At 56.2% G+C, this 12695-nt stretch overlaps 1 protein-coding gene across 1 annotated transcript; it reads left to right on the top strand.

Annotated features, from left to right (window-relative positions):
• Window positions 1-28: 28 nt before the first annotated feature.
• On the top strand, window positions 29-12379 carry MISP (mitotic spindle positioning; the record flags this gene model as incomplete). Its single annotated transcript, XM_081093445.1, has 5 exons — window positions 29-183; window positions 8219-9942; window positions 10852-10982; window positions 11689-11727; window positions 12290-12379. The coding sequence occupies 5 exons, from the start codon at window positions 29-31 to the stop codon at window positions 12377-12379; spliced, it is 2139 nt and encodes a 712-aa protein (XP_080949571.1).
• Between the last annotated feature and the right edge of the window lie 316 nt (window positions 12380-12695).

Here is a 12695-nt window from a genome sequence, read left to right as displayed (position 1 = left end):
AGTTCTTGATTTCTCTGGGGCCGGGAGGATGTGGCCAGCCAGGGGGTGGGTGGGGCCCGCCTGGGTGGCCTTAAAGGGAGGCTGCGTGGGGCCCTGCACTCCTCCAGCTCACCTGGTACTGAGGTGGGGACATTGGTGGAGGCCACACCCAGGCTTGAACACATCTGAGCAGCACCTGGGCAGGTAAGACCTGGAGGTAAAGGGGCAGCAGCCAGTGGCAGGACTTGCTTTCTGTTTCCCGTGGAGGCTTCCATTCCAGACCCGCCCTGCCCCTCTCATCCCTTGGCGGGGAGGCTGCCCCTTGCTGGCTCGCAGCACCCCAAGAAACCGAAAGGATCCCACAGACACCCCCGCGTTCTGTAGAGAACCGGCCCCTGAAAAGATAGATGGGGCCATGGGGGAGGACGCGTTTATGGGGGCTGCAACCCCATTTGACCTCACTGTGGCTGGGAAAGTCGCTGTCCCCCTGGGCCTCAGCTTGCCCACCCGTTCAATGCTTTGGACCCTGAGTGGGCCCCCCGTCTGGGAGCAGGACATTGGGTGCTTGTCTCCACAGTGCTCCCAGCACACCGGGGGACAGTCTCTGCCGTTTGGGGCCTCGGTTTCCCCAATAGGGCGGTAAGGATGGTGGGCAGGTTCCAGTCCCAGCCCCACACCAGCACTGGGCCCTTCGGCCCAGGAGTCTGCAGTCTGTGGCTGCAGAACAGACAGGAGGACGCGCAGTGAGTGGTGTGCAGGGAAGACGGCAAGGCTGTCGCCCCAGGTTTCGCCAGAACTGGCCCATGTGGAACGCTCACGCTGTCCCTCTGGGCTGAGCCCTGTGTCTGGACCTGCCTCACACCCTCATCCCAGGCCGGCCGGCCCGGTTTGGGGCTCAGGCCCACTCGACGGAAGGAGAGACTGAGGTTGAGAGGGAACCTGCAGCCAGCCAAGGGCAGGACACAGCCCCAGCCCAACCTCCTGTGTCCCCGGCCCCGTAGACTGGCCACTGGTCCCGGTGCCCTGACTTTCCTGGCCGCCCTGGCCAGGCTCTGCACCTCAACCAAGAATCGGGCGGGACAGCTGAGCACCTGGGAGGACCCGCCACCCAGTTAGGAATCCCCGTGTGCTCCGTGTGGCAGTGGGACCCGGGCTGTGCCCACCCACCACCATTTCTGCCACTTTGGGTCTTCAGTCGGCTCTTTATATCAGATCCGAGTGGCCCGGGGCATCCTCCCCACTGTGTGATGGCCCGTTTCATGAGAAGGAAACAGGCTCAGAGAGGCTGCCGGGATTTGAACCCGGACCCGCTGGCTCCCCCAGACGCCGGCCAGCTGAGCTTGTCCCAGAAAAGGACTCTGGGGGAGTAGCCCCAAAGGTGGGTGGAGCCAGGTGGCACCATGGATGTATGGGACTCAGACCCCCACAAATGGGCAGCTGGTTCCCGTACCTGCTGTGTGGCCCTGGACACAATGTCCCCTCTCTGCGTGGCACTGAGGGTGTGGGAAAGCCAGGTGGCAGCTAGAGGGCGGTTTCGGGTGAATTCCAGCTCCGGGGGCTGGAGGCCCTGGGGCCGGGGCTGGGCTGGGGGCAGAGTGCAGTGGGCATGGTGCCTGGGTGTCCGCTTTCTCCCTCCTCCTCCGACCTTTGTTTCCTGATCCCGGGTGGGGCCGGGGAGGAGGGAGTGCACCTGCCTCCCTTGGGTGGGGCCTTCCCCTGGCAACCTGAGGGGAGGGCGGCGCCGCCAGAGTGGAGCCGAGGCTGGGAGGCTGCTGGGGGCCTGGAGCTGGCAGGTGAGACGGGGGGGCGTGGGGGCAGGATGCACCCAAAGCGACGGCGGGGTGGGTCCCGCATGGGGTGGGTCAGTTTTTGGAACGGGGATTCCTGTGTCAGTTGGCATCATCCGCTCACCGGTGGGGCCCTGGGGAAGCAGGGGGAGAGGCACTCCATTCTCACCGCATACCCCTCTGGACCCAGCTGGGGTCCCAGGGGGTGGTGGGGTTCTCCCATTGTTCTTCAATCCCGTTGCTCTGAAATATTGAGGTCTGTGTCCTTCCTGCCACGCCCCCCCCCCCCCCCCCCCCCCCCCGGGAGCAGAGAGCTCATCCCTGAGCCTTGCTAAGGTCTCAATCTCCACTCTGGGCTTCTGGCCTCAAATCTAAGAACCTTGAGCCCTGACCCTCCAAGAGAGGGGCCTGCCTGGCACCATGGCCAGAGGCCAGAGAGGCCCCGTCCCCCTCCGCCTGTGGGTTCTGAGAACCCTGGAGGCCGATGGGGAGGCACTTAGCACCAGCCAGAGCCTCGCTTGGGGCGCAGCATATAACAACTCCACGGGGTCCAGGGCTTGGCTGGGAGGGGGAGGGCACTGGGGGGGAGGGGTGGGGGGGGCAGTGTGTTCCTGTCGGCATAGAGGCTCCGTCCAGCAGGAGACACAGAGACTCAGTTGTGTATCAAAGGGATGGAGTCTCTGCCCAGCCAGGGCCTGGGAGGCTGCAGCCTTGAGTGATGAAGAGGAGCCCCTTCCTGCTGTGTGACCTTCCCTGTCTGAGTCACAGCCTCTCCAGCAGGCCTTTGCCCTGATGGCAGGAGGCCAGTTTCGGTGATGAGCAAGCAAATGTGTGGCCCCAGGGGCCATAAACCCCGTTTTGGTTTTGTATTGACATGGGTGTGGAGGTGGGGCTGGGAAGGAGCAATCCAGGAGGGCTTCCTGAAGGAGAGCAACCCACTGGGAGTGAGGGTTTGAACTTCAGGACCTGTTTCCCTGTCACTCCTGTGTGACCTGAGGTGAGCCGCTTCTCCTCTCTGGGCCTTGGTTCCCTCTGCTGCAAACTGGGGACAAGAATGGTCCCCTCATCACAGGATCTTGTGAGGAGCAAATACGATGAGGGGTGAGCTGAGACTTGCCCAAGGTCATAGGTGAGAGGGGCCCTGGGGCCTTGAACCCAAGACCCAGACTGAGTCCCACTCCTTGTTGTCCTCAGTGAATCGCCTGGGAGAAGTGGGCCTAGGAGGATGGGTGCCCCACCCTCCCCTCACCTGGAGGAGAGACCCAGCTCTCTTTTCCAAGAACGAATGTGCCCTGTGGGTTATAAATCCTGGTGAACGAACATCCAGCTATTCACTCAGCAAACACTCTGAGTCACCCCTGCCACACCTGTCCTTCCCAGGGAGCCCCAGGGCATGGGGACAGAGCTGACCCAGAGGACAGGCTGTGGTCTACAGGGGAGCCCCAGAGGGGCAGCCAGGTCTGCAGCTAAAATAACCCAACCCCCACACCCTGAGAACCTGGAGTGAGTACTGTTTGCAGAGACCACACCCTGTCAGCCAGCCATTATTAAATTCCTGCTGAATACCGGACTCTGGCTGGGCTGCAGGAGAGGTGCTCGCCCACCGGGGGCCCTGAGAGAGAGGGTCCTGGGCCAAGAGGTGGGAGAAGACAGGCCTTAAGTAAACTCATTCCCCTTTCAAAGACACGTTTACCCCCAATAACTTCCAAAGAGAAAATCTCTGTGGGCGACTGCTCCGTCATTGGAACAGTGGCTCAGCCCAGTGTCTTGGGATTTACTGTCCAAACCGCTGTTTTAAACATTGTTTTTCTAATTATAGTTTCCACAATTGATAGATACAAAAATTGCATGATCGATAACCTTGTTAGTTGTAACACTGTTCCCATGATCGATTTTATGTTGCTTGGTAACACTTCCCCAGTTCAAGGACATGCTGTGTTTTTCCTTTTAGAACCACATTTAGCGTTACCAGCAAGTTGGTATAAAAAGGTAGCGGACGTGCATAGCAGCTCTGGTGGAACCAGGGTCCAGGGCAGGGAACAAGAGCTGCTTGAGGAGTTGGGAACAGCCTGTCTTCCTTTTCTCAGCTGTAAAAAGGTGATGCCTAACATTAGGTGCTGGGCCAGGTTTAGATGATAGCGCCAACAATGGGGTAATCTGGGGGGCTCCCTGGAGGAGGTGTCCTGTGGGCTGCTGCTAAGGAGGCTGTGGAGGTGCAGAAATGATGGACCTTCAGGCAAAGGGGGCTTCAGGGGGATGAGGCGGTTCAGATTTGAGGTGGAGGCACCTACAGAGTTTGGGAATTTGCGCTGAGGCCAGATGGAGGCCTCGAGCACCTGGGGAAAGCAGTGAGAACTGAACCATGGAGATCCCAGGAACCACAGAGATGTGAGATCGGTGTGTGACCTTGTAGGAAGCGCCTGGACACGGGGGGCGGGGGAGGCGGCTCTGGGCCTCCCTGGGGCACTGGGTTAGGGTGTGGCCTGGCCTAGCAGGATAAGGTCCAGGCATTCCTAGCCTATCCTGGCTTTATGTGGCTGAGGTGCGGTGGGTTGGGTTGTCTGGGACGGGACAAGGTGCAGGAGAGACCAGGATGTGGCGTCTGGGAAGCTGAAGTCTCTGCCAGTTGCTGCCCGCTCTGGGCCTCAGTTTCCCCACTGGACATCCTTCCGCGAGAGGCAGGCCTGCTGGAACCATCTGACATTTCATCAAGTGTCAGATGAAAACCATCACAGAGCCCTGGCCGGCGTGGCTCAGCAGATAGAGCATCGGCCTGCGGACTGAAGGGTCCCGGGTTCGATTCCGGTCAAGGGCATGTGCCTCGGTTGCAAGCTCGATCCCTGTCTCATGTGGGAGGCAACCAACCCATGTGTCTCTCTCACATCGATGTATCTCTCTTTCTGTCTCTCCCCCTCCCTTCCACTCTCTCTAAATATCAATGGGGGGAAAATATCCTCAGATGAGGACTAACAAAAAATAGTAATAATAAAATAAAATAAATGCCAATTTATTTTTTAAAAAAACAGAAAAACAATCACAGGGCCCTGGCCAGGTAGCTCAGTTGATTACAGCATCATCCTTATACACCAAGGTTGTGTTTTGATCCCTGGTCAGGGCACAAATAAGAATTAACCAATGAATGCATAAATAAGTAGAACAACAACTCGATCTCTCTCTCTCTCTCTCTCTGAAATCAATTAAAAACAACAATCAAGCCCTAGCCCAGTGATGGCGAACCTATGACACACGAACTCATTTTTTTGGTTGATTTTTCTTTGTTAAATGGCATTTAAATATATAAAACAAATATCAAAAATATAAATCTTTGTTTTACTATGGTTGCAAATATCAAAAATTTTCTATATGTGACACGGCACCAGAGTTAAGTTAGGGTTTTCCAAAATGCTGACACGCCGAGCTCAAAAGGTTCGCCATCACTGCCCTAGCTGGTTTGGCTCAGTGGATAGAGCGTCGGCCTGCGAACTGAAGGGTCCCAGGTTCGATTTCGGTCAAGGGCATATGCCGGGGTTGTGGGCTCGATCCCCAGTGGGGGACTTGCAGGAGGCAGCCGATCGGTGATTCTCTCTCATCGTGGATGTTTCTGTCTCTCCCTCTCCATTCCTCTCTGAAATCAATAAAATATATATTTCAAAAGAGCAACAATCAGCCCGGCTGGCGTGGCTCAGTGGTTGAGCATCGACCTATGAACCAGGAGGTCGCGGTTTGATTCCTGGTCAGGGCACATGCCTGGGTTGTGGGCTCTGCAGGAAGCAGCTGATCAATGATTCTCATCATTAATGTTTCTATCTCTCCCTCTCCTTCTCCCTTCCTCTCTGAAATCAATAAAATATATTTTTTATTTTATTTTATTTTATTTTTTTAATAAAATCTTTATTGTTCAGATTATTACATTTGTTCCTCTTTTTTCCCCCCCATAACTCCCCTCCTCCCAGTTCCCGCCCCACCCTCCGCCCTCACTCCCCACCCACTGTCCTCATCCATAGGTGCACGATTTTTGTCCAGTCTCTTCCCGCATCTCCCACACCCCTTTCCCCACCAAGAATAGTCAGTCCATTCCCTTTCTATGTCCCTGATTCTATTATGATCACCAGATTATTTATTCACTTGATTCTTAGATTCACTTGTTGATAGATGCATATTTGTTGTTCATAATTTGTATCATTACCTTTTTCTTCTTCTTCCTCTTCTTCTTTTTTTTTTTTTTTAAATATATTTTATTGATTTTTTACAGAGAGGAAGGGAGAGAGATAGAGAGTTAGAAACATCGATGAGAGAGAAACATCAATCAGCTGCCTCCTGCACACACCCCACAGGGGAAGTGCCTGCAACCCAGGCACATGCCCTCGACCGGAATCGAACCTGGGACCCTTCAGTCCGCAGGCCGACGCCCTATCCGCTGAGCCAAACCGGCTTTGGCCTTCCTCTTCTTAAAGGATACCTTTCAGCATTTCATATAATACTGGTTTGGTGGTGATGAACTCCTTTAGCTTTTCCTTATCTGTGAAGCTCTTTATCTGACCTTCAGTTCTGAATGATAGCTTTGCTGGTTAAAGTAATCTTGGTTGTAGGTTCTTGGTATTCATCACTTTGAATATTTCTTGCCACTCCCTTCTGGCCTGCAAAGTTTCTGTTGAGAAATCAGCTGACAGTCGTATGGGTATTCCCTTGGAGGTAACTGGGTTTCTTTCTCTTGCTGCTTTTAAGATTCTCTCTTTGTCTTTTGCTCTTGGCATTTTAATTATGATGTGTCTTGGTGTGGTCCTCTTTGGATTCCTTTTGTTTGGGGTTCTCTGCGCTTCCTGGACCTTTAAGTCTATTTCTTTCACCAGGTGGGGGAAGTTTTCTGTCATTATTTCTTCAAATAGGTTTTCAATATCTTGCTCTCTCTCATCTTCTGGCACCCCTATAATTCTGATGTTGGTACGCTTGAAGCTGTCCCAGAGGCTCCTTACACTATCTTCGTATTTTCGGATTCTTTTTTCATTTTGCTTTTCTGGTTGGGTGTTTTTTGCTTCTTCGCGTTTCGAATCTTTGACTTGATTCTTGCGCTCCTCTGGTCTGCTGTTGGGTGTCTGTATAATATTCTTTATTTCAGTCGGTGTATGCTTAATTTCTAGTTGGTTCTTTATCACAACATCGAGGGTCTCATTAGATTTCTTGAGGATCTCACTACATTTATCGGCGGTCTCACCAGTCTTTTCGAGGGCCTTACTAAGTTTATCGGCAGTTTCTAGACAGTTCTTGAGAGACCTTAAAAGTGTGGTTTTGAGCTCTATATTTTCCATTTCTGACATTTGCGTCCTGTTTCTTTGTCTCCGCATTTTTATATCTTTTCTTGGTGCACCCCCTAGTGGTCTTTGTGCACAGTCTTGTAGTTAAGCCTTGATTGTTGTTGGTAATACCAGGGGTGATTTGACCTCCAGGCTAACTGGCTATGAGAGTGGGCTGTGTCTGCAGTGGGAGAGCTTCTGTGCTGGATCTCTAGGGCGGTGCTAATCTAGCCTTTGCCTGAGGCTATCTGGCAAATGGCTCAGCACAGGGCTTGGGCGGGGCGGGTCCCTGGGGATCTACAAGGCTGGTGGAGCAAGCAGTTATGGCTGCTCTCAGTTCCGTCCCTAGGGGCTCTGCCTCTCAGAGTCCCAGCAACCGCTGCAAACCTCAGAGAGAAAGCTGCCTTCGAGTTCCGACCCAAGCCAGACAGTCCCCCTTCTCCCGTTTGAGTCTGAAAATATATATTTTAAAAACAACAACTACCACAGAGGGAACTTCAGAATGTGTGTGCCCTGGGAGAGAGGTAGATACAGGTACTGGCAGGGGGCCTGGGGCCTGGTGGGGCCCAGAGAGGTTGCCCAGGGATGGCTTTGGGTCCAGACAAGGTGAACTGAGTGAAAGAGGGGAGGAGTAGGGTTAGGGCAGCAGGGGATCCCCAAGACTGGATGTGCAGTGTGCCTGGGAGATGATGAGCAGAGGTGCCTGCAAATGGCAGATATACATGAGGCAAGTCGTTGGATCAGTGCAGGGGTGAGATTCACGTGTGGCTGGATCCAGGAGTTCAAACAACATTTTTAGGATGTTGTGTTGGGGTTGGGGTTGCTCTTGAACAGGCTGTGTCCACAAGGGGGCATGTGTGGCCCCCAGAATTGATCAGTTTCATTCCCCCAACCTAACAAGCCTCACAGGAAGAGGGTACGATTTCCACAGTCAAGTGCCAGGATTTCATGTCATTGACCAGGTTGAGGCCTATGTCCATCCAGGAACCAATCACAGAGGCCAGGGGGAGGGGGTGCTCTGATTGGCCAGGCGGAGTCACTTCTCTATCTCTGAACCAATCACAGAGGCCGCTTGGGCAAGACTTTACCCTTGGAGGAGCTGGACATTGTGCCCCTCCCCAAGTGCTCTTACCTGATGGTGCGCTTCCTTCTCATCCTCAGGGAGCTGGGAGCGTCTCCACCCCAGAACTTGTGGTGGCTGAAACCCCAGAACATGGACCGAGTGACCAGATACCCCATCTTCAGCATCCCCCACTCACCAGGCATGGCCGGCCTGGCTCTCAATGGGGACACCAGTTACACATACCAGCTGGTGAATGTGGAGCCCTCGGACAGCAACTGGGACCAGGACCAGACTGTAGTGTGGGCGGGTGACCGCCAGGCCCCGCCGGACGTGCTGAGGACAGGGGCGTCTTGCAGCCTGCGCACCTTCCTCAGCCAGCCGTCCCTGCAGCTGGAGGACGAGGAGGATGAGGTGATGAAGGCCTACCACCTGGACACCAGGGACACCCTGCTCAGGCGGCCACCGGACCTGGAGCGAGAGCGCTGGGCAGTCATCCAGGGCCAAGCGGTGAGGAAGAGCGGCACGGTGGCCACGCTCCATGGCACCCCTGACAACGGGGCCCCCAGGACCCCCGGACGACCTCAGCTCATCCCCCTGGAGGAAAACGTGGTCGACAGGGAGCAGATCAACTTCCTGGCAGCGAGGCAGCAGTTCCTGAGCCTGGAGCAGGCAAATGCCAGGGTCCCTCCGACCCCGCCAGCCTGGGTGGCCCCAGAGTGTGCCCCACCCCGGATCAGCCAGGCCCCCCAGGCCCCGAACACACCGCCCCTCGCCAACGGCTATGCCGTCTCGGTCAAGCCCCAGGTGAAGGAGGTGGTCATGGAAGAGAAGAGGGTCCGCGGCTGGCCCACGGGGCCTGGTGCCCAGGCTATGGGAGACCCCGGTGCCCGGTCCCCAGCGGAGTCACCGGAGGCCCCCAAGGAGACACCCATCGAGCGGGAGATCCGAGTGGCCCAGGAGCGCGAGGCAGCTCTGCGCGAGCAGAGGGGGCTGCGGGGCGCAGCGGGCCCCCAGGAGTTGGTGGAGATACCCAGCCGGCCCCTGCTGACCAGGCTGAGCCTGCCCGCGGCCCCTCGGCGGGACAGGGGGCGCCCTTCGCTCTATGTGCAGCGCGACATTGCCCAGGAGACGCAGCGCGAGGAGGACCACCGGCGGGAGGGCCTGCAGGGGGGCTGGGTGCCCAAGCCCGGCTGCCTCTCCGGGGGCCCCCAGCCGGGACTCAGGAGAGCACTGAGCTCAGACTCCATCCTGGGCCTGGCCCCAGACACCAGGGCGGACGACCCCACTCCGGAGCTGAGGAAGGTGAACCGCATCCCCCCGGACGCCTACCAGCCGTACCTGAGCCCCGGGGCCCCCCGGCCATGGTTCCCAGCCTTCCACGCACGGGGCCAGCCTGGCGGTCCCGCTGCGGACGAGGCCAAGGCGGTGGCAAAGGCCCCAGGGTCTCAGAGGCATCTCTCGGAATCCTCTAGAAAACCCTCGGGCACAAAGCAGGAGTCCTGGAAGCCCTGGGGGGCACCCCCACCCGCCAACAGGGGTGTCGTGCGATGGGAGTACTTCCGCCTGCGTCCCCTGCGGTTCAGGGTCCCAGACGTGCCCCAGAAGGCCGAGACCCCCCGAAGCTGGGGCTGGGAAGTGGCTGGGGCCCCCCCTCTGAGGCTCCAAAGGTCCCAGTCCTCGGAGCTGCTGGAGCGGGAGGTGGAGAGTGTCCTGCGGCGGGAGCAAGAGGTGGCGGAGGAGCGACGCAATGCCCTCTTCCCGGAGGTCTTCTCGCCGCCGCTGGACTGTGACCCCGACTCCAGGAGCTCCTCCCGGGCTTCGGGTGAGGAAGGGCCGGGCGGGAACGGCTGCTGGGGTCTGGTCCCGGAGGCTGGAGCAGAGAAGGGTGGGCAGGTGGAGGTGGGGGTATGGAGAGGGACTGTAGGCGCATAAAAGGTTTACAGATGCTGCATCCTCTTGGTCAATCGTTGCTCTTTGTTATGAAAGATCTCCTGTGTCACTTTTTTTAAAATATATTTTATTGATTTTTTACAGAGAGAAAGGGAGAGAGATAGAGAGTTAGAAACATCGATGAGAGAGAAACATCGATCAGCTGCCTCCCGCACATCTCCCACTGGGGATGTGCCCGCAACCCAGGTACATGCCCTTGACCGGAATCGAACCCGGGACCCTTCAGTCCGCAGGCCGACGCTCCATCCACTGAGCCAAACCGGTTTCGGCTCCTGTGTCACTTTTAACGTTTTCACCTGGCATGAGATCTCACCCATCCATCTACCCAGTTCTTTCTGACTCGCTGTTTTGGTCATTCTTTTTCTTTTCTTTCTTTTTTTTTTTATATATATATTTTTTATTGATTTCAGAGAGGAAGGAAGAGGGAGAGAGAGATAGAAACATCCATGATGAGAGTGAATCATGGGTCGGCTGCCTTCTGCAAGGCTCCCCCTGGGGATCGAGCCCACAACCGGGGCATGTGCCTTTGACCGGAATCGAACCTGGGACCCTTCAATTCGAAGGCCAACACTCCATCCAGTGAGCCAAACCGGCTAAGGCTGTTTTGGTCATTCTATCAGTTTTCCTGGCAAGCTCTCTGCTCTGCACGTCTGTTCACTCACCTGCCTCCTTACGTGGTCCAGGCAGTCTGTGCCTCCCAGGCCTTGGTCTGATAGATGTTCTGCCCTCAAGGGACTATGGCACCCTCCCTGATGCTCCGTCCTCCCCCCTGACCCCGCAGGCACCACAGGCAGCTACTCAGTGTCCGAGTCACACGTCTTCACCCCCATCCGCCTGCACTCGGGCCTGGTGTGGACGGCAGAGGCCCCTGCTGAGGCTGCTCCTGGGCAGAGAAAGAAGAAGGAGCAGTGGGTGAGTCTAGAACCCTGGCCATCCCCCTTGGAGGCCTGGCTGAGTCCTGACACCTCCTACAGGAAGGTGGAGTGAGACTTGTCAAAGGTCACATGGCCCCTGAGTTCCTGAGCTGGGACTTGCACCCAGGCCTGAATCCATGCCACACATTTGTAACTATGAGGCCACCTCCTCCCTGAGTGGAGGACCGGGGACACCATGGAGAATAATACCAACTCCAGCCTCACCCACCTGGAACTCACAGCCTGGCCTCATGGGTTTGGGCACCGTGAACTGGGTTCAGTTCTCAGCTCTGCCACTTGGCTGCTGTGTGATGTTGGACAAGTCCCTGCCCCTCTCTGATCCTCAGTCTCCTCCTTTGTGAAATTACCATGAGATGAGCCATCTCCGAGCCTTAGAGCAGGGCCGGGCCATGGGATGGGTTCCATCAAAAGTGACTGTCTTTATTATGCTGAAGTTGACAGAAAGAGAAAAAAAACTGCAAGGGGTAGCCTGAGGCTGCACTGGGGGGAACAGCATGAGGGAACAGCATGGTGGATGGCTGCATCTGTGGTCATCGAGGGGCACTCAGGAGGACCATGTGGGCATGGAAACCTTCCCTCCTGCCTCAAGGGGTGACTGAGTGGACTTTGCATTGAGTTCCAGGCGGGCTCTGGGGTGGGGCAGGGCCAGAAGGCCAGGGCTGACGCATGTTCCTTTCCTGTAGTATGCCGGCATCAACCCCTTGGACCACATCAACTCGGAGGTGAGTGTGCTCCTGGGGGCCAGGACTGTCTTTTCCTCCCCTGTCTAAGCCCCCTGCCCCATGGCACCAGGGCCATCAAAAGCTTTTCTTTGGGATGTGAAAACGTCACTGGGTAGCTCCTTGATTGGCAGTGTCTTCCCACAGTGGATTTTGCTTGGATCTGCTTGTGATGCCTGCATGGGTACAGATTGTGTAAAATGGGTGCACTTGCAGCTTCTTTGTCAAATGATGAAGGTTTTGGAACAGATTGGGCCCAAGGCAAGGGCGTTTTTTTTTTGAGGGAGGGGTTCATCTGAGAGTGTGGAGAAGGCCCGCTATCTCAGTGGGTTTGTGGGACATATTTGGGGCCATCTTGGAGCTGAGCCTGCGAAGCCAGACCCAGATAGTTCCCCTGCCATGGAGCTCCGACGGGTTAGCACATCCCTTGGTGCTATTAGTTGGAGTTGAAGGTCGAAACAGAGGAGGGGGTGGCCCTGCTTTGCCCCTGTTCTAAGCCTAGGCTATGAGTTGGCGGGGGTGGGGGGGTAGGACTCTCATGGGGACTCTGTACCTCCTCTTGCAGGTCCTGGAAGCCACGCGGGTGACCCGCCACAAGAACGCGATGGCTGAACGCTGGGAAGCCGGTGTCTATGCCAGTGAGGATGAGGACTGAGCCTGCAGACGGGGGCACCGTGACCCTATGGGAACTGCCAAGACCATCCCCTAGGCCCCCCGCTTTAGGAAACAGGTCCCCATTTGAACCCACAATCCGAGGACCACAATGACATGCCCACAATCCCGAGTGTGGGTGTGCGCCCTGACCCGAGGGCTTTCTTTTCTGATTTTATTTTCCTAGAGAAATTGTTCTGCTTTTTCTGGGTCTAAAGCTGGGAATGAAACGGGACCTCTGTCAATTCTTCCTGCTTCTAGGACTTTGCCAAAACGCTCTTGGTCCGAGAAGAAAGGAGACCCGCTCCCCTCCCCCACTC

Source organism: Myotis nattereri (assembly GCF_964212035.1).
Source record: "Myotis nattereri genome assembly, chromosome: 5".
NCBI classification, from domain to species: Eukaryota; Metazoa; Chordata; class Mammalia; order Chiroptera; family Vespertilionidae; genus Myotis; species Myotis nattereri.
This window is presented reverse-complemented; position numbering and strand designations above follow the sequence as displayed.